This window comes from Halichoerus grypus, chromosome 8, assembly GCF_964656455.1.
Source record: "Halichoerus grypus chromosome 8, mHalGry1.hap1.1, whole genome shotgun sequence".
Lineage (NCBI taxonomy): Eukaryota > Metazoa > Chordata > Mammalia > Carnivora > Phocidae > Halichoerus > Halichoerus grypus.
In genome coordinates, this window is record NC_135719.1 from 34,710,088 (window position 1) to 34,733,832 (window position 23,745).

Sequence of the window (23,745 nt, forward strand, 5' to 3'; positions counted from 1 at the left end):
CATTCCATACTAAAGCATACCCTACAAATCACCAAGAAACAGACATAAGAATGTTTAAACAACTAAACTGTTAAGGGGTACATGCCTGCCTGATAAAATGATCCAGAGAAGCAGAGGAGCAGCAACCACACAAGACCAGAGAGGGGAATCTTTCCGGAGACAAGAGGCAGTGTTTAGGATGGTCCTGCCAACATTCCATTTCTTCATCTGGATGGTTGATAAATGATTTTCTCTATGATCAATCACAGAGCTATTTTCTGTACTTCTGAGTATGTGTTATATTTCACAATTTAAAAAAAAAGGTTTTTAAATGAGTTTGAACTGCTAATCAGATTAAATGCCCTCAACCATACTGAAAACAGAGACAAAAGTTAACATTTAAATTCACAAAAGTAGAAGAATGGTGCTAAAAATATTAGTGATATAAAAAATTAAAAACTATGCTCGATATCCTAATGTTATTTTCTTCAGCACAGTTGTTACTTCTTATTTGAAGCTCCTATGGTACAAGATGACAGTTTACAATGGGAGAAGAAAAAGCCCACCTTGCTTGAGCTTTCCTATAAAATAAAAGTTGAACCCCAACTTCAATTTAATTCTATGAGTCCAGGAAGTCAGAAACCTATATAACATGGTAATGTAGACTTAGATTCAAAAATGTCAAAGCTAGATACTTTGAGAAGACAGGTTCCACTCCAATTTAGTAAGCACTATAGACCGTACCTATAGGGAAGTGCTCAGCTGACTATGGGAATTCCATAACTCAGTAATGTCAGATAGAAATAGGTTTAGAAAGTCATCCCATATTGATGTCTGCCTCCAAAGCTGGACCATATCTAATCATTTCAACACTAACTTCTGGAGACACCAGAAAGAAAGGGAATCTTTCTTACATATAATTTAAATCTCTTCTGATTTGGATTATCTTCATTTTCTACTTATACTACCATCAGTGAAAATGGCAAATAATTGGTCTCTCTTTGTGAAGTATTCTTTCAAATAAAAAGGCAAGAATAGGTTAGATTAAGATAAAACTTTCCTGAATGGAAGTTCTATAAGTTAAGATGCCATACCCATGATGCCAGGCCAGGCTAACTCTTCATGGTCATCCCTTTCCTTTCCCGGTGCCAGGTGGTTGAACCGATCCAGATGTTCTAACAATCCACCCAGCAGAGGGACAGCTCCAGCCTCCTGCATGAGACCAGCATTTTTACTGAGCAGAAGCACTATAGAAACTACTAGTTCTGGAAGAAGAACACCTACATTTTAAAAGAAAGGAAAAAAAGCATTAAGATTTAAATAAAAGCATATATCCTATTAAACCACTTTGTAAGCTCATTCTATGTTTAAATTTCGATAAATCACAAAATAAAGAATGCCTGTCTTAGCATATTTCTACAGGATTATTTTATCTTTCATCTTGAAAGAACAGATAAAGGTATCAAACAAAACCCTCTGAGTTACAAGAATGCTTTTCAAAAACATTGTATTTCAATATAAGTATTAACTAGAGTCTTTTATTCAGAAAACTGTTTCCAGAAAACTAAGTTTACTATCAGAAAAAAAGCACTCAATAATAATGCTCTACTGTCACAGAATTAACTTGAAAACATATTAAGCAACAAAGGAATTTTATTAAGGTCCTGAAAGGAGCAACTAATTTTTATGCTGCTGAAATAAAATTAGACAATTACTAATGACCTCATTATTGAAATGTTAATAATGGTGGTATGACTCTAAATCACCAATTACATTTATAGTGACACAACTCCTGCACCAGGTTGCTCAACAACAGAATTGTCAGCAAGTGAAAAAACAAAAAGAGAAAGGCCAACAGGACTAGAAAATGTATGGGGCAAAGGCCTGCAGGTTTATCAGGAAAGGACAAATTTTAAGTCTCATCAATCTCCAAATATAAATACATGTCTGAAGGTAGGATATAAAAAAGGTACCAGTGAAGTCCCCTTCCACAATGCAGGCCACCTCTGCAAAGTGCCGCCAGCTGGTGGAAGCGATGCTGGCTGCCACAGGCAGTATGTCGCCAATGTGTGTGCACAAAAGGGCTGTGTACTTCTTCAGTAAGGAACCGACACCCATAAGCTCAGGACCTCGAAGAAAGATTTAAAAATGTTCATTTTTACCATTAAAATTTACTTTGTAAATAAACTGCATTGATTCACTATTCCACTCTCATCTATACATCTTTTACCTATAGTAATTATGTCAAACAGAAGCTATTAACCCTTAATCCCTGGCTCTTTTTATATCACATAGTCTGAGAAAACAGTGAATTTAGTTGTCAATTTTTATACACTGTACTACATAATACCCAGAAACTTTGGGTGTATAAATACTAAAGTCATAATTTATAGAGTTTTAAAATCTTATATCCAATACACACAAATGTTACCAAATTTCAAGTCTTAACACTTGTAAATTACTCCTAATGAACAAAGTTAGGCATTTTTCAATCTCATAAAATCTTTAACTTTTCTTCCTACGTGGTTCTTAATGACTTTTCAGTTCTTGGGACTTTATGTCTTTGAGATGGGCACCTCTTTCAGACTCTAAGTTCACCTATTTCATCCTGAAATTTTCTATCATCCACAAATGCCTAAGTCTTTCAGGAACTAAGATATTTTAGAATATACGATCTATAAAAATATTAACAAAAGCAGCAGACCTTTCCATCCTCGACAGAGAAAGCCAACTTATGGAGAGCCACCCACTACCTTTGAAGCTTATGGAAAGTACTCTACTCTGTCATGCACAGAGCTGAACGCTTACATATCATCCTATTTTAATCCTCAAAGGCACCCTGAGATGTTATTCCAGTTCATAGATGAGCAACCTATAGCCCCCAGGAAACTCAGTCCCATGTCCAGCAGCTAATAAACCAGTGCTGTAACTTCCTCCAATGATGATTCATTCCACACATTACACCTACCTAGCTTTCCAGTGTGACATACAAATACTATGTCACTACTTGGTTCCCACATCATGTCAGTATCTAACACTCCATTAGAGATACGTACAATAAGTCTGATAAATCTTCTATAAAACTAACCTGAACATAAAGAATATTATTTTTGATGCCCAAATAACTTAAATATTAAGCCAATGGAAAAAAAATACTGGTAAGTCTAATATTCATAAAAAAAAAAGTGGATGCAAAATGAAGTCCCCCCAAATTGGTATAAGATTTAATAGTAAAAAAACTACACATCTGGGAATGTAGAATAGGCATGTCAAAAAGCCTAAATTAGAAAGCCAAATACACACAAGGCATTTTAATTTTAATCAACTTACTAGAAATATCTGAGGTCTGACCAATACTTTCTCCTGGATAAAGTTTACTGATAAGTAGGCGCTGAAAGCGCAGCAACAAATCCAATGAAGCAGTTCTTTCACGACTATGTTGCTCAAAGTCTAGACATGATGAGATCCGACGGGCAACATCTTTCAATCTGGCTACTGTCTGAGAAGCAATGTTTCTATGCAGGGGAAAGAGGATTGCAAAATTAAAGAAGTTATGTCTGTTTAAAAAAAGGTATTAAGAAATCACAACATAAACTAAAATCAGAAATATAGATCATACACCCAGGTGACCTGCAGCTGGCTTCCTTCCCCAAATATGTGTCACGTGTGTCTGCAATAAATACAACCTCAGTCAAAACAGAGTAGAGAAGCACAGAATTTACAAAAGATATAATGATGCCCTTTGTTTTACAAATGTGCTCCTAAGAGCTGTGTGGAATGGTCCAAAATGATAGAAAACTCCTGTACAGACCTTTGAGGAAAAAAACAACTGTGTCATTATTTTTGTCCAAAGCTGCATTTCACACATATATGTGACACTCTTCTTAAAAACAAGATTCACTCATCATTTCTGCATCTGCCTCACAAATCTGCCTTGAGACCTATTCAGTTAAGTACCTAGGTGGGCAAGGTAGGGGGTACCCAGGACTCTGAAAGTACAGGAAGGAAGACCAAGGTGGGTACAAACAGACCAGGTCAGGGTAACAGATGCTTGAAGAATATGGCAGCAAGGAAAGGAACAAAGGCTCCAATTCCAACTGTGGGATCTGACTCGAGACACAAACCTATCAGTTAATAGGGCGAAAAAGGAAGAAATGTGAGTTCCAGAAGGTACAATTAGAACAGTAGTAAAATGTTCTGGTTCCATGAGCAGCTTGCAAAGGAACAAGGGCAGAGAGTCAAGACAAGAGAAGGAAGGAGAATGGACACTCCAGGTGATAGAGTACCAGGCTGCTGAGACTAGATCCCACAATGCTGAGGCACTAAAGCTTCCAAAGGGGAATACATCCTATTTGTGTTTGAGGAAGGTAAGTTTGGTATGAGTGTGAAGGCAGATTAGAGGGGACATGGAACACCAGATAACACCCTGCCACCCAGAGACAGTCCCAGCACCAGCTGAACCAGGCCTGATCCCTGGTACTAAGAACAGAAGAAAGTGGGTTAGTGGAGGAGAGGAGCCAAAGCACAGCCTCCTTCTGGGCTGCTGTCAAAGTAGCTCCATCACACCAACCCCATCCCAGCCAGGAGGGTGAGGACTTGCTGGCTGACACCTGGCACTGCCACTGAGCAGGTGAGTCTGGGATCTCTGCATAACACCACACCACAGACAGGTGTCCTGTCCCACTCCTTTGATTTCTAATGTGACAGCCAGTTTGTGGAAAACCTCTGTCAACTGCACCTGCCCCCATGATAAATTCCTGGAACTAACAGCACGGTGAGGAAGGACAGGAACAAAAAACGTTAGGAGTCCCAAGAGAACTCCAATATACATCCAAAGAGTCACTAAGAGGAGCAAGAAGACCTTGGCTGGTGCACAGGCCCACTCCCTGGCCACACAAAAGAAGGTAGGTGCTCACTGGGTCTTGCCTCTAGTCAACCTCATCTTTCTTCTACCACCTGATACCCTGCCTTGATAACCACAGTAGAAAAAATAGGTCTAGAGGGGCGCCTGGGTGGCTCAGTCGCTAAGCGTCTGCCTTCGGCTCAGGTCCTGATCCCAGGGTCCTGGGATCGAGCCCCGCATTGGGCTCCCTGCTCCGCGGGAAGTCTGCTTCTCCCTCTCCCACTCCCCCTGCTTGTGTTCCCTCTCTCGCTGTCTCTCTCTGTCAAATAAATCAATAAAAAAAAATCTAAAAAAAAAAAAAAAAAAAAAGAAAAAATAGGTCTAGAATCTGGGTTTTATCCTATACAAGAAGCAGCAAAAGAGACTAATATAATAAAAATTTTAACTTATTTCCTTAATAAAAAAATTCAGAACCATAATCATAATGTGTAATTCTGATAGAGTTCACTAATTAAAAAATCTTAATAGCTCTCAATTTTCAAATATAAATGTTTTTCTGTGGCTCCTTGTCAGCATAAGACTAAAGAGTTACTCTGAAATCTGTTTCATGGCTTATTCTTGGCAAGCTGCAATTTCCTCAACCTGCTTTCCAAGGAATAAAGTACACAAAATGTCTCTATAATCTCTTCCATCTTTAGACTACTTTTCAACAACTGCATCAGCTAAGTCAACACACTGAGCTACCTTCAGTCACACTTAAGGTAAGAAAATTAAATTAAATGTCGGGGTGCCTGGGTGGCTCAGTCTTTAAGCGTCTGCCTTCGGCTCAGGTCATGATCCCAGGGTCCTGGGATTGAGCCCCACATCTGGCTCCCTGCTCAGTGGGAAGCCTGCTTCTCCCTCTCCCACTCCCCCTGCCTGTGTTCCTGCTCTCGCTATCTCTCTCTCTGTCAAATAAATAAAATCTTAAAAAAAAAAAAAAAAAAAAGAAAATTAAATGTCAAAGTCTCCCTCTACGGTGGGAGAGGCACATTATCTACACTTATGAAAGAAAAGAGCCTGGATTATAGGCACTGTGTTAGTAAGAAAGGTGTTGATGCATCTTCCTGTCTCTATTTTCCAAAACTTTTCTAAGGTGTTGTTTATTTCCATGCTCAGTTTTTGTTTTGTGTTTTTTAACCAGGTACATCTTTATTATAAAACTGCTGGGGAGCCAACTCCTCCTTGCATGCCAAAGGTTCGGAAGACAAACTATAAGGATGGTCTACAGAGTGCTGCCCAATAGCAACATAATGCCAGGGAGCCACATATGTTATTTAAAAGGTTCTGCCAGGGGCACCTGGGTGGCTCGGTCAGTTAAGCATCTGACTCTGGATCTCAGCTCAGGTATTGATCTCAGGGTCATGAATTCAAGCCCTGTGTTGGGCTCCACGTTGGGCGTGGAACCCAGTTAAAAAAATAATAATAAAAAATAAAATAAATAAATAAATAAAAAGTTCTACCATTCACATTAATAAAGATAAAAAGATACCAAAAACCAGTATTAATAATGTATTTATCCCAATATATTGAAAATATTATTTCAACATAAAATCTGAACTCCAAAAAAAAACTATTGCAATTTTTTTTTTTTTTAAGATTTTATTTATTTATTCGACAGAGAGAGACACAAAGAGAGAGGGAACACAAGCAGGGGGAGTGGGAGAGGGAGAAGCAGGCTTCCCGCGAAGCACGGAGCCCGATGCGGGGCTCGACCCCAGGACCCTGGGATCATGTCCTGAGCCGAAGGCAGACGCTTAATGACTGAGCCACCCAGGCACCCCTGAAATATTTTTTATTAGGTTTCTCACAGCCAGTCTTCAAAAGCCATTGTGTACTTTATACATTCAGCACATCTCAATTCATATAACTAAATTTTCATTGAAAATACCTGATCTGAACTTGACTCATAAAATGCACAGCTGAAAAATTAAATTCATTGGCCAAGTTATTTCAAACATACTTAAAAGTTTTCACACAGCTGAATCGGGTCTAAGTTTTTTAATTTGAATTTTAATAAATAAATAATAATTAAGAATTCAATTAAAATAACTGAATTTTAATTAATAACAAATAAAAATTCAGTGTTGCAGCATTAGCACATTTCAAGTGCTAATCAGCAAATGTGGCAAGTGACCATCAGTCTGTACAGCAACAGGCATAGGTGGGTAAAACAGACAGGTCTCTCCACACCAAGGGAAAAAACAGTCTGAGCAACCTACATGGGCTGAGGTCAGCGAACCCAGCACTCACTCTCTGCCAGAGATACCAGGGGACCGGACACAGCCTCCTCAGCCAAGGGTGGGACATTCAAGAACTCAAAAAAGTGCTTCTCAAAATACATGCTTTATGCTTTAAAACTTCTGCACAGAACTTAACCTTTTAATTACATAGCACTCAACATTCATTTTCTCATTTGATCCTTAATTAACTCTGTAAACACTGCTATTATTACTCTCCCACACCAAAGACAGTTTCACTTGCCAATTTTACACAAGCAGTCACAACTGAAATTTTCTAGGAACAAATCCCAAGCTCTTTCCACTACCACCAACTACACTGAGTTAATTCATTTTCAATTTGTTGTACTCAAGATCAGAATGTAGGAGATATTGATCAAAGGAAACAATAATCAGCTTAAATTAAAAAAACGGGAAAAAGTTTTTTTAATTAGCCGTTACTACAATCTATGTAAAGAACTAGCTCTAAAACTTCCTCTTAAAACTTCACTGTGCATCCATATGGAAAGCAGGCTGCCCCCACACCAGCAGCATACCACCCGCCACTCTCCTAGACATGCCATTCTTCTAGACATGCATGCAGAGCCCCCTCCTCTCTGGACTTAGCTGCCTGAGCCAACACTCCAGGGCTCTACTTTCTCTATGTGTAGAAAATGAAACAAACCAGGAGCCAAGTTTACATAAAACAGTTTTGTTAAATAGAAGGACAACAATTTTCCATTGTCTAACAGCTGCCTTTCAGAAATCACCTTGCTTTTTTGGTCTTTTTTATTTGAATGACACTGAAACACTGGTTGACATGTTTCACCAAACAGTGTATGATCACTTCAGCCCAAGGTTTCTATGTTTATATTCTGATTCTGATTAATTCTTATTTACTCCCGATAGGGCCTTCAGAAATAATGCTCACCATTTATTTCAGCTTTTAAATTAAAAGTTGTCTTAGAAAGTAATACACATTAATCCATGATATACACAATGAGGCAATGATATGAGTTTTAAAAGAAATAACTCTACCACAATGATTTTCTTTTCTATCTACTGCTTACTAATGAGAATAAGAATCTTTTCCTGTTTATCTCATACACTCCAATTTTCTCTTGTGTGAAAACCTTTAGATTCTCTAGTTCTACCTCACACACTCCAACCTCTCATCTGTTAAAAGTCTGCTCTTAAATATGACCTCACTAATATGAGGAATTCTTAATCTCAGGAAACAAACTGAGGGTTGCTGGAGTGCGGGGTGGGGTGGGAGGGATGGGGTGACTGGGTGATAGATACTGGGGAGGGTATGTGCTCTGGTAAGCGCTGTGAATTGTGCAAGACTGTTGAATCTCAGATCTGTACCTCTGAAACAAATAATGCAATATATGTTAAGAAAAAAAAAAAAAGAAGAAGAAGAAGATAGCAGGAGGGGAAGAATGAAGGGGGGAATCGGAGGGGTAGACGAACCATGAGAGATGATGGGACTCTGAAAAACAAACTGAGGGTTCTAGAGGGGAGGGGGGTGGGAGGATGGGTTAGCCTGGTGATGGGTATTGAGGAGGGCACGTTCTGCATGGAGCACTGGGTGTTATGCACAAACAATGAATCATGGAACACTACATCTAAAACTAATGATGTAATGTATGGGGATTAACATAGCAATAAAAAAAAAAATTAAAAAATAAAAAAAAATTTAAATTAAATTTCAATGTAAACGCATATTTATGTGGTAGAGAAGTATGATAGGATGATCAATAAAGACTTTTTTTCCCCATTGTAAAAAAAAAAAAAAAGTCTGCTCTTAAAACAGTATGGAGGTTCCTCAAAAAGTTAAAAATAGAACTACCTTATGATCTAGCAATCATACAACTGGGTATTTACCCAAAGAATACAAAAACACTAATTCAAAGGGATATAGGCACCACTATGTTTACAGCAGTATTATTTACAATAGCCAAATTATGGAAGCAGCTCAAGTGTCCATCAATGATGAAAAGATAAAGAAGATGTGGTGTGTGTGTGTGTGTGTGTATATATATATACACGCACACAATGCAATATTGATTCAGCCATAAAAAAAAAATGAAATCTTGCCATTTGCAATGACATGAATGGAGCTAGAGAGTACAACGCAAAGGAAAATAAGTCAGAGAGAAAAAGACAAATACCATATGATCTCACTCATACGCAGAATTTAAGAAACAAGACAAATGAGCAGAACGGGGAGGAAAAAAAAGAGAGACAAATCAAGGAACAGACTCTTAATTAGAGAACAAACTGATGGTTACCAGAGGGAACGGGGGTGGGGTGGGCGGGTGGGGGGGGGGGTTGGGTTAAACAGGTGATGGAAATTAAGGAGTGTACTTGTGATGAGCACAGAGTAGTTTACAAAGCTGTTGAATTACTACATTGTACACCTGGAACTAATATAACACTGTAAACTAACTGGAATTAAAATAAAAACTAAAAAAAAAAAAAAAGTCTGCTCTTTACCCCAAAACTTATTCAAGGTAACTTTCAGAGTATTTCCTCAATACCGGAACACATTTTTCAGACCTTAGTGAAAACCAATAATCCTCCTATTAAAATATATCTAATACTATTTACCTAAGAAGCTGTTGTATGAGCTGAACCAAAGGCAAACACTGTTTTCCAGAAGATTCATAGATCCCTGTATTAATAAGATCTTTATCCAATGGAGTCCTACTTCTGTGAAATGTTGAGGCATTGGCTTCTTGTTCATCAATTTCTTTTTCCTTCTGTGCTTCTTTTTTGGCTTCTATATCCTGTAATTCATAAAACAGAAACTGGTTACCAGTTATCTTAGGAGCAAGTGTGAAGGCACCCTGGGCTGAGCCCTGATCCCACAGCCTAGGTGTCCCAGCCTCTTTGCACTAACTCATAAACCACCTGATGACACTGGCCCACGCCCACCTGTCTGAAATCCCATTACTCAGGTGCTCAGTTTCTAAACAGACTACTTGTCTTAAAAATCCAATGTCCAGGCTGCCATTGCTGATGGTCTCCAGCTTCCTTCTGGGAAGTCCCTAAAATCTTTACTCCTGATCTCAAAAATACCCAATGCGATCTGCCCCATACATGCACAGTCTGTTTTGCAAACATGAAGCAAGAACCCAAGAATGAGAAGATATATTCCCAATGACACATGTGTTCAGAATACAGAAAGAATTCTTACAACTCAACAATTAAAAGATAAATAAACCAATTTAAAATAAGCAAAGGATTTGAACAGACGTATCTTCAAAGAAGATATATAAATGGCTACTAAGCACATGAAAAGATGCTCCACATCATTAGTCATCAAGGAAATTCACACCTGTTAGGATGGCTATAATAGAAAAGTTGGGAGAGTAGCAAGCATTGTCAAGGATGTGAAAAACTAGAACCCTCATACATTCCTACTGGGGATGTAAAATGGCACAGCCACTTAAGAAAAAAAAATGTGGCCATTCTTCGAAACACTAAACATAGAGTTACCATAAAACTCAACACCTCCATTCCTAGGCATACACCTACAAGAAAAAAAAAATATGTCCACACAAAAACCTATACACAAATGTTTATAACAGCATTTTCATAATAACTTAAAAGTAGAGACAACTAAATGTCCATCAGCTGATGAATGTATAAACAAAATGTGCTACACCCATACAATGGAATATTATGTAGCAATTTTAAAAAATGAAGTACAACATAAATAAACTTTGAAAACACTAGACTAAGTAAAAAGAAGCCAGACATAAAAGGTCACATATTGTATAAATCAATTTATATGAAAAGTCCAGAGCCAGAAAATCTTTCAGAGACAGAAAGTACATTAGTAGCTGTCAATGGCTAGGAGGAGTAGGGAATAGGGGGTGACTGTTAAGGGGCACAGAGTTTCTTTTTGGAGTAATGAAAATGTTCTGAAATTAGATAGTGGTGATGATGGTTGCACAACTCTGTGAATATACAAAAAAACCACTGAATTATACGCTTTTTAAAAGAGTGAATTTTACAGTATGTGAATTAGATCTCAATAAAGCTATTATTTAAAAAAAGGAAACAAAAAAGCAAAAAACAAAAATAGGTGGTATCTTTGCCAGTCAAATACAACCAATATTCATGAGGACTTACTATGTACCAAGCATTGCTCTAGTGACCAAATTTACTGTGAAAAAGCCAAAAAGTTCTTTCTTTCTGGGCTTTATTTTCTAACGACAAAAGCCAGAACAGTCTAAACACCAATAGTCCTTCCCAGTCCTGAGTAGTGTGGGGAGGAAGACCCAATCTTAGTGGTGGGATTGGAACTGGGCTACCCACCCTTAAGGATAAGAAGGCAACACGAATCAGAAAGGTCAAAAATGTGCATGCTTGGGGTGCCTGGGTGACTCAGTCAGTTAAGCATCTGCCTTTGGCTCAGGTCATAATCCCAGGGTCCTGGGATCAAGCCCCACATCAGGCTCCCTGCTCAGTGGGGAACCTGCTTCTCTCTCTCCCTCTGCCTGCCACTCCCTTGCTTGTGCTCTGTCAAATAAATAAATAAAATCTTAAAAAAAAAAAAAGTGCATGCTTTTGACCCAGCACAATTTCATTTCTAGAACCTTTTCCTAATTATAATTCTTATACTCAATGACTTATAATCTATAAAAATATATTTATAGTAGTAAAAATATCTAGAACTTAAATTGTCAATAATGGGCTGTTAAAAAAAAAAAAAACGAATAAGAAGGAATTCCCTTTCCATATGACAGACTTCCCCAAAGCAACAGAACAAATGGACATAATAAAATATTCAACACAGAAGACATGGCAACTTGATAAATAAAAAAGACACAAATTGATATATCATTGAGACTAATTCTAGCACCATAAGCAGTATCATTAGTAAACAACTGCATCTTTAAAAATCTGGAAGACTGGGCGCCTAAGTGGCTCAGTCGGTTAAGCGTCTGCCTTCAGCTCAGGTCATGATCCCAGGGTCCTGGGATCGAGCCCTGCATCGGGCTCCCTGCTCAGCCGGGGGCCTGCTTCTCCCTCTCCCTCTGCTGTTCCCTCTGCTTGTGCTCTCTCTATCAAATAAATAAATAAATCTTTTAAAAAAATAAAAAAATAAAAATAAATAAAAATCTGGAAGACTATACACCAAAACTATTAACAATGGATACTGGTATATTAACAATTCCTAAATGATGAGATTTTTGTTTATGCCTTTTTGTAGCTTCATAACAATTTTAAAATAAATGGCCATTAGTTATCTTGTTTTATGCACCTTAATTATATAGATCACAATCTATATATCTCTGTAGCCTGTCTACTCCCTGTAACACTTTCCCTCCAACACCCCCCCAAAGGTCCCTCCCTCTCTCCAACAGGAAATGAAGAATAAACATTTGCTAAATAAATTAATAGGTTCTAGAGTTCAGCGTCACTTCTGATTTGCCTCCCTCTCAATTTTCATCTTATTTTTCCTTCCCTTCCCCTATGTTCATTTGTTTTGTTTCTTAAATTCCGCATACGAGTGAAATCATATAGTATTTGTCCCTCTCTGGTGACTTATTTCGCTTAGCAAAATACCCTCTAGTTCCATCCACATCATTGCAAGTAGTAAGATTTCATTCTTTTTGATGGCTGAGTAATATTCCATTGTATATATACACCACATCTTCTTTATCCATTCATCTGTCGATGGACATCTTGGCTCTTTTCATAGTTTGGCTATTGTGGACATTGCTGCTATAAACATTGGAGTGCATGTGCCCCTTCAAGTCACTATGTTTGTATCCTTTGGATAAATACCTAGTAGTGTAATTGCTAGGTTGTAGGGTAGCTCTATTTTTTAACTTTTTGAGGAACCACCATCCTGTTTTCCAGAGAGGCTGCACCAGTTTGCATTCCTAGCAACAGTGTAAGAGGGTTCCCCTTTCTCCACATCTTCACCAACATCTCTTGTTTCCTAAGTTGTTAATTTTAGCCATTCTGACTGGTGTGAGGTGGTGTCTCATTGTGGTTGATTTGTATTTTACTGATGCTGAATGATGTTGAGCATTTTTTCATGTGTCTGGTGGTCATCAGTATGTCTTCTTGGAGAAACATCTTGAGGGGCAATGGGTGAGAGGAAGGGATAATTGGGTGATGGGCATTAAGGAGGGCATTTAATGTAATGAGCAGTGGGTGTTATATGCAACTGATGAAATCACTGAACTTTACCTCTGAAACTAATAAATAAATAATAGGTTCTAAAAATACTGCTTGGGTCATGTCAAGGTTACTGTCTGACCCACATGTGGACTGCCTCTGCCTGTTCACTATCACTGCTCCCATCAGGCAAGCTGTCACATGGAGCTTTGTGGAGAAGAGGAAGAAAAGGAAGAGGCTTGGAGTCAGCAAACCTGCCATTCACTAGTCTTGACACCTTAGCAAATCACTATACTTCTGTGGTACTTATGTTCACAACTATAAAATGAAAATTTAAACCACTTTTTCTACTCAACAAAGTTGACAAAGTTAAAAGAGAAAATGAAAGTAAAGTACACAGCACAGTACCTGGAAAATAACAGCTACACAAAGAACTGTCATTGTTCCTAACATTATATATACGATTTCTTCTATTTTTTTCAATTTAATCAAAGTATTTAGGTATGTTTTCAAAGATATTTTTTTATTTAAATTCAATTAATTAACATATAATGTATTATCGGTTTCAGAGGTAGAGGTCAGTGATTCATCAGTCTTATATAATACCCAGTGTTCATTACATCCTGTGCCCTCCTTGATGTCCGTCACCCAGTTACCCCACCCCTCAACCCCCCGCTCCAGCAACCCTCAGTTTATGTCCTATGATTAAGAGTCTCTTATGGTTTGTCTCCCTCTCTGATTTCGTCTTGTTTTATTTTTTCCTCTCTTCCCCTATGATCCTCTGTTTTGTTTCTTAAATTCCACATATGAGTGAAATCATATGATAATTGTCTTTTTCTGATTGGCTTATTTTGCTTTTAATATACTTAACTTCATCTAATTTCATCAGTGTGAGTTTTTAAATAAAAAACTACTGCAACTATGAAAGCAACAAAAGAAGCTATGAATGATCATTAAGTACATGCAAATTAAAAACCACACTCCCCCACCCAGAATAGCTAAATTTATGAAGAATGACATGACTCATGTTGGTGAGGTCAAGAAAGAGCTAGAACTCTCACATAGGCTGGTTCAAATTAAATGGCATAGCCACTTCGGGAAACTATAAAAACACTCACCATAAGACCTAGCAAATTACAATTCAAAGTATTTACCCAAGAGAAAAACACGTGTTCACTAAAGAACTATACACAGCATGATCAAAGCAGCTTTAGACAATCAAAAATAATCAAATGTCTATTAACAGGAGAATGGATAAACAAATAGTGCCATAATCATACAATGAAATACTCAGTGGTAAAAGCAATGTAGATGAGTTTGAAAATTATCAAGGCAAAATAAAGCAGACACAAAATAGTACATGATTCCACATATATGACATTCAGAACTGGCAAAACTAATTTAATCTGAGGGAGGCAGGGGAGCCCCAACTTTAAGTGCAAAGAGGCACAATGGCACTTTCTAGGGTGATGGAATTGATTCATAATATGATTAGGGTATCTGTCACATTCATTTAAATAGACAAAAGTGGATATATTTTATCATACTTAATATCGCAATAAATTTTTTTAACTAGTAAGATAAAAAAAGCTTTAATTATAGAAAATATTTGGATGTTACTAAAAGTTTTATGTTTCAGTTTTTCAATTCTGGCAATAGGCTACTATTTCTTCACATGAGTACAGTGTTTCAATCTCAGCTCACTGCCAGGTAAAAATTGCCTCTGTCAGTTCACATACACACTCCTGGAAACATACCTGGATTTCTGCAGTAATGGCTGCATTTAAGGCCGACTCTAAGCCTCCATCAGCCATCAAGCTGCCCACCAGAAGATCAATCATGAATCGACGACCTGGACTTATGTTAACTTCATTGCCTGAAACTGGAAAGGGAAAGCACTTTTGCCAATGTGAGGTAAGCACCAACGCCTCTTGGCACCCTCTCGTGCGCCCAACCCATCTCCAGCCCTGCTCCTCACCCAAGCCCACCTGCACAGGGCAGGAGAGCAGAGAGTGCCCGGGCCCTCTCCTCAGCGGTGGGCAGAAGCACGGACCACCCGCTCTGCAGCACAGCCTGGGCAGCTGCCTGCACAGTGCTCAGGACACCCGCACTGCTGGCCAGGGCCACCACGGTCTGTTTCAGGCTGTTGAGGAGGACGCTGCCCAGACCTAAACCAAGGAATTCTGGGTCAACTTGGTGACTAATGGCAGCATGTAACTGAAAGGAGAAAAACAATTTTAATTTAGAAGCCCTAAAAACAAGTGGATTTCAAAACTTATTAAAGATTAAATAATACCTCAAATTGCATTTTATTTAAATAAGAAAGGAAAAGTTCTGATACATGAATTTTTTTAACCAGACTAAAAAATTTTACCCATACCAGATGAGAACTGAAGGTAAGGTATTTTTAAGAGGAATTTTTTAGGAGTGCCTGGGTGGCTCAGTTGGTTAAGTATCTGCCTTCGGCTCAGGTCATTATCCCAGGATGAGCCCCGCATCGGGCTCCCGCTTCTCCCTCTCTCTCTGCCTGCCACTCTGCCTACTTGTGCTCTCTATCTCTATGTCAAATAAATACATAAAATCTTTAAAAAAAAAAAAAAGAGGAATTTTTTAAACCCACTTTAAATACATATATGGAAGACCTCAAGATCAACAGAGAGGTTAAACAGTAACCTCTACCCCACCCCCAACCATCTGTACCAAACACAGAGAAAGAGTGAATATAATACAACCAAAAAACTGTTAAAGATTATATAGTCAAGCTGAGAGTACACAAGGAAACTCCTCGAGAGCCAAACCAGAACTCAGAGAGACACAGATAGCAGGAGCTAACAGGTTCTGGGCTCTGAGGGCAGATCAAGGCCTTCAGGCATGAGATCCAAACTGCTCATGGCAGCCCACTGAGCCATTGAAGATCACCCGTCTATCACCAGCCAGCACTTGAAGGCAACAATACCCACGAAGGCTTTTGGTAGAAAGAGACCCCACAAGAAATCAGAGACCTGGCCTGGCCTGGGAGCAGATGTAAAATCAAATTCATACCAACCAACTAGGTATAGATATCACGAATCAAGAATTCAACACCAAAACATCTAAAGCCTGAGAAACACATGACACTTCAGAGACACAAACATAAAACTGCCCTCTAGGGACATCACCATAGCCAAAGGCAAAGAGATACCCCTAGCAAGATCTCCCCTGAAAGTGGTGTTACAGTCAGAAAGGACAAGCTACACTAGGTCACAAGGGAGTATCAAAGACAAAGCTCTTATAAGAGGCAGAACTCATGCCCCTAGAGTAGGCAGCAATATAAACATTGGAATGAGTCCATAAAAAGAGTAAATGTTCTGGGGTACCTGGGTGGTGCAGTCAGTTAAGCATCCAACTTTTGGTTTCAGCTCAGGTCCTGATCTTGGGGTTGTGGGATCGAGCCCTGTGCCAGGCTCTGCACTTAGCATGGAGTCTGCTTGGGAATCTCTCTATCCCTCCCCCACCCTCTCAAATAAATAAATAAAATCTTTAAAAAAAAAAAAAAAAAAGGTAAATGTTCTTAGAGATCAAGGAAGGCACAAAACCCAGAAGGTAAGACTATAATGAACAAAATGAAAGCCTTGAAAAAGACCCAAATATAAATTCTAAAAATGAGAAAAAAAGCTACAAGAATTTCAAAACTTATTAAAGATTATGAAAGATTAAATAATAGCTCAAATTGCACTTTATTTATTCAGAGAGGTCCTACCTCTCTGATGGGTGGCACATGGATTTAATGAATTATATATATAATGCTGCGATCATACAAGTATTTATTAAATAAATGGATAACTCAAAAATATGGAACATTCAGCTAAAAGATTTGGAAACTAAAAGAGAGCACTGAATGAAAAACCAGAAGGCAGAATGTAAAGACAGAAAGTGAACATTATAAAAGATAAAAAGATTTAAAAATATCAAAGAAGTTGCGATACTTGGGAAGACAAGAAAAGTTCTGCATAGAGAAAGAGTTCTCCAAGGGAAAAGTAGATAAAAAAGAGAGCAATTTCAATGGTAAATACTGAATATTTTTCAAAACTTAACAAAAATATGTAATCTCAAATTTAATGAGAATCATAACCTCAAGTTATACATACAAAAATAAATCCTCACCTAGACATAATATGTTAAAATTATAAAACAAAAAAAAAATCTGAAAGGCTACCAAAAAGAAAGGCAAATTAGTTACAAAGAAAACAATTGTACCAATGTAACAATTCTCATCAGCAACAATAAAAATCAGAAGAACATCTTCAAACTGCTGATAAAATAACCTAAAAAGCTAAACCCTGTTAAATTATCTTAAAAAGCATTCAAGCAGAGTTTTCAGACTTTGTAACTCACAGACCTTGATGAAGAAACTTATGCAGGAGATACCCAGGCAGGAGAGGATGTAAGCAACAAAGACAAAACAAATTGGTTTAAAAAAAGAAAAGACCATATCAAAGTAAGTATGGTCTCTTAAAAAATGATGATTATGATGATAATAATCAATTGAAGGAAAATTTCTTTTCATGTCTTAAATCAGAAATGTATCTTACATATCACAATTGGGAGCATTTTTTTTTTAGGGGCACACACACACACACACACACCACAAATCAGTGTGTCTTAGATCCAGTGTAATAATAAACTGCCTGACAATTTAAACACACAAAGTGGAAAGGGGAGTACAGGTTTAATGCATCCTATAACCCCTATGTTTTTCAGGAAGAGAAGTACTGGTTAAGTTAATTAACACTTTGTGGAATTAAGAAATATTTAATTTTTCTGTAACATGATTAATGTCCAGAAATCAAATTGAAAAGCTTAGGAACAATTAAAGGTATTTGAAAAGAAACAACTGTTTTGGAAATTTTATCAAGAAATAAGAAAATTAAGAATAAACTTACACAAAACTAATCAGAAAACCTAAATTCAAATACATTAGCAATCACAATAACCGTAAAAAAATTAAATTCACCTAATGAATAAAGATTCTCAAATTGGATGCTTTTTAAGAATCAAGCTTTGTAAGTGAATTTTTAAAATGATACAACTAAAGCATAAGGACCGAAAGATGGAATAAAGCAACAGAAAAACTATGGCACCAGGCAAATATGGGCCAAAAGGTCAGTCCATAGCACTGACCAGACAGCAACATTGCTACAAACCAGGGAAGCAACAAACAACTGGGTAGATTCATGAAAGGGACCACAGTGGGCCTAATAAATGAGCTCCTACAGAAGACTTTAGGGAAGAGAAGTACTCTCCAAACTTCTGTTAATTTGATTAATGTAACTAAACATTACATTCATCTATGTGCTTTTTAGAAACCAAGGCAAAAATGGGGAGAGAGCAGAGGGGGACATGACTGGTTACATAGAAATCCTTGTATTATAAAGGGAAAAATTACTTTGTTAAGAAAAAACAATCTCTTGACATTCAGTCATAGGATTTTATTACCAAGAGAAATAGGATGACCAAAGATTTCAGCTATAGTTTTACAGAAAGAAGAAAGAAGAATGAATGAATGAAATGAATGAATGCAAGAAAGGAAGAAATGAAAAATATTTTTTTAGCTTTTCTTATTTTGACTTTTAACCTTAACCTTCCCTGTGACAAAGTGGAGGTACTACTCGAGGGAGCCCACGCTTACTGAGTTGAACTTTCACACTCCAGAGGAGAGATTGGCTAGCACATCCAGCTGGTCTCTCAATTAGCTATTGCCTCACCCAGTTGTTTCTCCACACAGAAGAACAGTAAATTCAAGATTGACTCCATGATGAATACAAACAAGCTGACTATCGTAAAAATAACACAATCCATACACACACTTACCTGCATGCAAAGACTGACTTCCAGGATAAATTTAAGATAACTAGACTGATTTTTTTAAACCTCATACAAATTATACTCCATCATAACCTAAATAACCTAATCTAAGTAATCTAAATACTTTAAACACTTTAAAATTTTCATTAGCAGTTCATTTAACAATATACATAAACATTATTACAAATACCTAAGACACTTACAAAGGGAGGGAGAGGAAAGGAAATCATTAATACCTGAAGTCGTAGAAGATTCAGCGTTGCCACAGCCATGCACTCTTTCTCTTGAGGTGGGGGCCAGTCCGCAGTGCCATCCATCCCCTCACTTACTTGCCGCAATAGGAGGTCCAGCTGCTCAAAAGTCATTGAGCAGATGTCTACCACAAATGGGACACGGAGGCCAATGGACCACTCAGAACAAGACGACCAAGCGAAACTCTATGGACGAATCATAAGAACCTAAAATGAATCTACACATTCAGCTCTTGGACTGTTTCACAGGAGAGATTCACCATTATGAATTACAAAGATGCCTTAAATTATTACTTATTCATCCCTCTAACTGTCCCAAATGCACATATACTTTCATGGTTGTCTAGTTCATACACTATCAGTTTCCAATTTTCTTTCTCATTTTAGGACCCAATCTCATTGTACCACAAATAAAAAAATAAGAAGTTTAAAATCTTTTCACTCTCAAAATTATTGATACACATTAATCAGGCAGTGAGGATCATAATCCACTTGAACAGCTACAAGTAACTGTAAGTAAATAATAAAAGATTAGGTATATTTATCTGTAGAGCAACAACTAAAAAACTACACAAAGAGACAGTAAGTTAAAATGGAATACTAAAAATTATTCAAATAACCCAAAAGAAGTCAGGAAAAGATAAAGGAATAAAAGAGAGCAAGCAAAAAACAATGTTAGAAATAAATCCAACTTATAAATAATTACGTTATATTTAAATGGTCTAACCATACAAACAAAAAGTAGAAGTTGTCAGGATATATGAAAATCAAAACCTAACTATATGGTATCAACAAGAAATCTACCTTAAATAGAAAGATTAAAAAAGGCTAAGTAAAGGGATAGAAAACGGCTATATTAATATCAGACAAAGCAAACTTCAGAGGAAGGAAATTACTAGGGCTAAAGAGAGACACTATATATGATAAATGGGTCAATTCACCAAGACGATAGAACAATGTTGAACAATATGCATCTAACTATAAAACACATGGCAGTAAAAACTGATAGAAATAAAAGAAGAAATAGATAAATCCAAAAACATAGTTGAAGATAGCAAAACTACCCTCCTAATAACACAGACCAGAGACAGAAAATCAGTAAAAACTAAAAGAAATGAACAAAACCATCAATGAACTAGAACAAATTGACATTTATAGAACACTCGGCAATAACAGAATACAGTCATATTTAGAATATTTAATCATAAAATAATTATCTAAAAGAATTGAAATCATATTTTCTCTGAACATAATAAAATTAAGCTAGAAATCAACAACAGAAAGTAGACATCAATAAAAACTAGATGAAAATAACTAGAAAAATCTCCAAGCACTTGAAAATTAAACAGGTTTCTACATTCCAATTAAAATGGTAAAATATTGATTCTAAGTAGACTGCAAAGAGTTAAGTATGTATATGATAAATCCTACAGCAACCACTAAAAAAACTATATAAAAAAATAAAGTCAAATTCAAAATAAGTGGAATACTAAAAAAAGTTCATATACTCCAAAAGAGGCAGGAAAAACACAATAGAGGAACAAATAATAGAAAACAAACAAAAGCCAAACAACAAAATAGAAGACCTAAATCTATATATGTCAAAAATTACAGTAAGTATACCAATTAAAAGACAGATTGGCTCAAGAATTTTTTTTAAAAAATGCACCTATACATGTACCCAAGAAATTCACTCTATACATAATGAGATAGGCAGGTTAAAAGTAAAAGATGTAAATCTAAAAAAAGAACATGTATAGGACTTATACACTGAAAATGCTGATAAATGAAATCAAAGAAGATGTAAGTAAATGCTTAGACATACCATTTTCACTGACTGGAAGACTATATATAGCAAAACTGCCAATTCTCCACAAACTGATAAGAGGTTGAACACAATTCCTATTAAAGTCCAAGCAAGATATTTTTGCCAATATAGACAAGACTACTCTAAACATTATATGGTAAGGCAAAGGAACTAGAATATAAACTTCTTATATAGCTACAGTAAACAAGACCTATGATATTGGCAAATTCCCATGAATATATCTTATTTCAATTTAAAAATAATTTTCAAGTAAAAGGATGGAAAAATTACAGTATGCAAACACTAATTAAACGAAAAGTAAAGTACCTACATTAAAATCAGAGAAAAGAGACTTCAGTGCAAAGAACAACAAGGATAAGGGGGAAAACTGCATAATGATAGGTCAATTCACCAAGATGACAAACCTAAAGGCAAACCTAAATCTGTACACATCTTTAAAAAAAAAAAAAAAAAAAAGAGCTTCAAAATATATAAAAAACTGACAGACCCATCCTAAAATTTATATGGAATCTCAAGTGACCCCAAATAAACAAAATAATCTTGAAACAGAGAACAAAATTAGAAGACTCAAAATTCCTAATTCTAAACTTACTACAAAGCTACAGTAATCAAAACAGTATGGTACTAGCATAAAGTACCAATAAAATACTGGCATACAGACCAATTAAACAGAATGGAGAGCCCAGAAATAAGCTCTTGCCTGTATAGTAAAATGATTTTTGACAAGTACCAAGACCATTCAATGGGGAAAGAACAAGCTCTTCTACAAATGGTGCTGGGAAAACTGCAAAACAATCAAATTGGATCCTTACCTTACACCATATACAAAAAGTAACTCAGAATGGATCAAAGACCAAAACATAAAAGCTAAAACTAAAGCTATTAGAAGAAAACATTGGATAAAATCTACATGACAATGGATTTCTTGGATATATATAACACCAGAAGCATAGGCAACATATGAAAAAATAAAGTGGACTTACTCAAAATTAAAACTTGTGTGCATCAAAGGACACTATCAACAGAATGAAAAGACAAGCACAGAATGGGGAAAAAATAGTTGTAAATCATATTACCTGCCACGGGCTTAATATCCACAATATATCAAGAACTCCTCAGTAAGGAAAGGAAAAAAAAACACAATTCAAAAGGGGCAAAGGACTTAACAGACATTTCTCCAAAGAAGATATACAAATGGTCAATAAGCACATGAAAAGATGCTCAACAGCTTTTCTATGGGAAGTGCAAATGAAAACCACAGTCCAATACCACTTTGTACCCACTAGAATGGCTTCAAACAAACAAACAAAAGCAGAAAATAACCAGTATGAACAAAAATGTGGAGAAATCGAAACCCTTGTGTCTATCTGGTGGGAATGTAAAAATCATGCAGCTGCTGTGAAAACCGTTTGACAGTTTTTCAAATTCCCCATAATTACCATATGATCCAGTGATTCTACTTCTAGATATATACTCAAAAACACTGAAAGTAGGGACTCAAATAGACATTTGTACACTAATATTCATAGCAGTATTATTCACAACAGCCAAAAGGTACAAATAACTCATTTGTCCATCGAAGGAGGAATAAATGAACAAAATGTGGGATATACATATAAATGGAATATTATTAATTCTTTAGAAAGAATAAAATCCTGAAACATGCTACAAATGGATCAACCTTGAAAACCTTATGTTAAATGAAACAAGCCAGACACAAAAGGTCAAATATTATATGATTCCATTTATAAGAGGTATCTTGAATAGGCAAATTCACAGAAAGTAAATTTGAGGTTACTAGGGACCATGGGGAGGAGAAATGGAGAGTAATTGTTTAATGGATACAGTTTCTGTTTAGGATGATGAAAAAGGTCTGGAGACTGATAGCAGTGATAGTTATACAATCTCATGAACATACTTAATGCCACTGTTGAGTCAACCATAATTTTTTAATGACCAAAAGCATTGGTAACTGAAAAAAGACATGGAGAAATACATAATTATACTTGGATATACCAACACCCTCCCAGAAAGAAACAGAACAAGTAGACAGAAAATCAGCAAGGATGTAGAAAAGAATAATACCATCAACAAACTGGATTTAATTGACATTTATAGAACACTTCACCCAACAACAGCAAAATACATCAACAATAAAATACACAACTCTTTTCAAACACACTGAACATTCACTTAATAAGAGAATATATCCTGAGACCTAAAATAAATCTGAACAAATCTAGAAGAACTGAAATCATATAGTCTGTTCTCTAACCACAATAAAATTAAACTAGAAATCAGTAACAGAATGGTAACAGAACAATCTTCAAACACTTTGAAATTAAATGACACAATAATCCATAGGTCACAAAGCAATTCTCGAGAGAAATTAGAGAGTATTTTGAACTGAACAAAAATGAAAATACATCAAAATGTGTGGGTGCAATTAAAGCACTGCTTAGAGGGAAATTTATAGCAGCAAGTGCTTAAATATTACAAAAGAAGAAGGGTCTAAAATTAACCTAAGCTTCCTCCTGAAGAAACTAAAAAAAGAGCAAAATGAACCCAAAGCAAGCTGAAGGGGGGAAAAAATAACAA

At 36.5% G+C, this 23,745-nt stretch overlaps 1 protein-coding gene across 7 annotated transcripts in view; it reads right to left on the reverse strand.

Moving 5' to 3' along the window:
• HERC2 (HECT and RLD domain containing E3 ubiquitin protein ligase 2) overlaps nt 1-23,745 on the reverse strand; it is a 245,212-nt gene that overhangs the window by 136,458 nt on the left and 85,009 nt on the right. For all 7 annotated transcript variants that reach the window (XR_013450354.1, XM_078079011.1, XM_078079010.1 and 4 more), the window contains exons 17-23: nt 19,305-19,505; nt 15,213-15,441; nt 14,982-15,106; nt 9,694-9,872; nt 3,310-3,494; nt 1,953-2,108; nt 1,074-1,259 (exon numbers count right to left, since the gene is read on the reverse strand). Coding sequence is in view for 6 of the 7 variants with exons in the window: in XM_078079011.1 (XP_077935137.1) it covers nt 1,074-1,259; nt 1,953-2,108; nt 3,310-3,494; nt 9,694-9,872; nt 14,982-15,106; nt 15,213-15,441; nt 19,305-19,505 (1,261 nt within the window). In the remaining variant the exon portion in view is untranslated. The remainder of the gene's footprint in view (nt 1-1,073; nt 1,260-1,952; nt 2,109-3,309; nt 3,495-9,693; nt 9,873-14,981; nt 15,107-15,212; nt 15,442-19,304; nt 19,506-23,745) is intronic.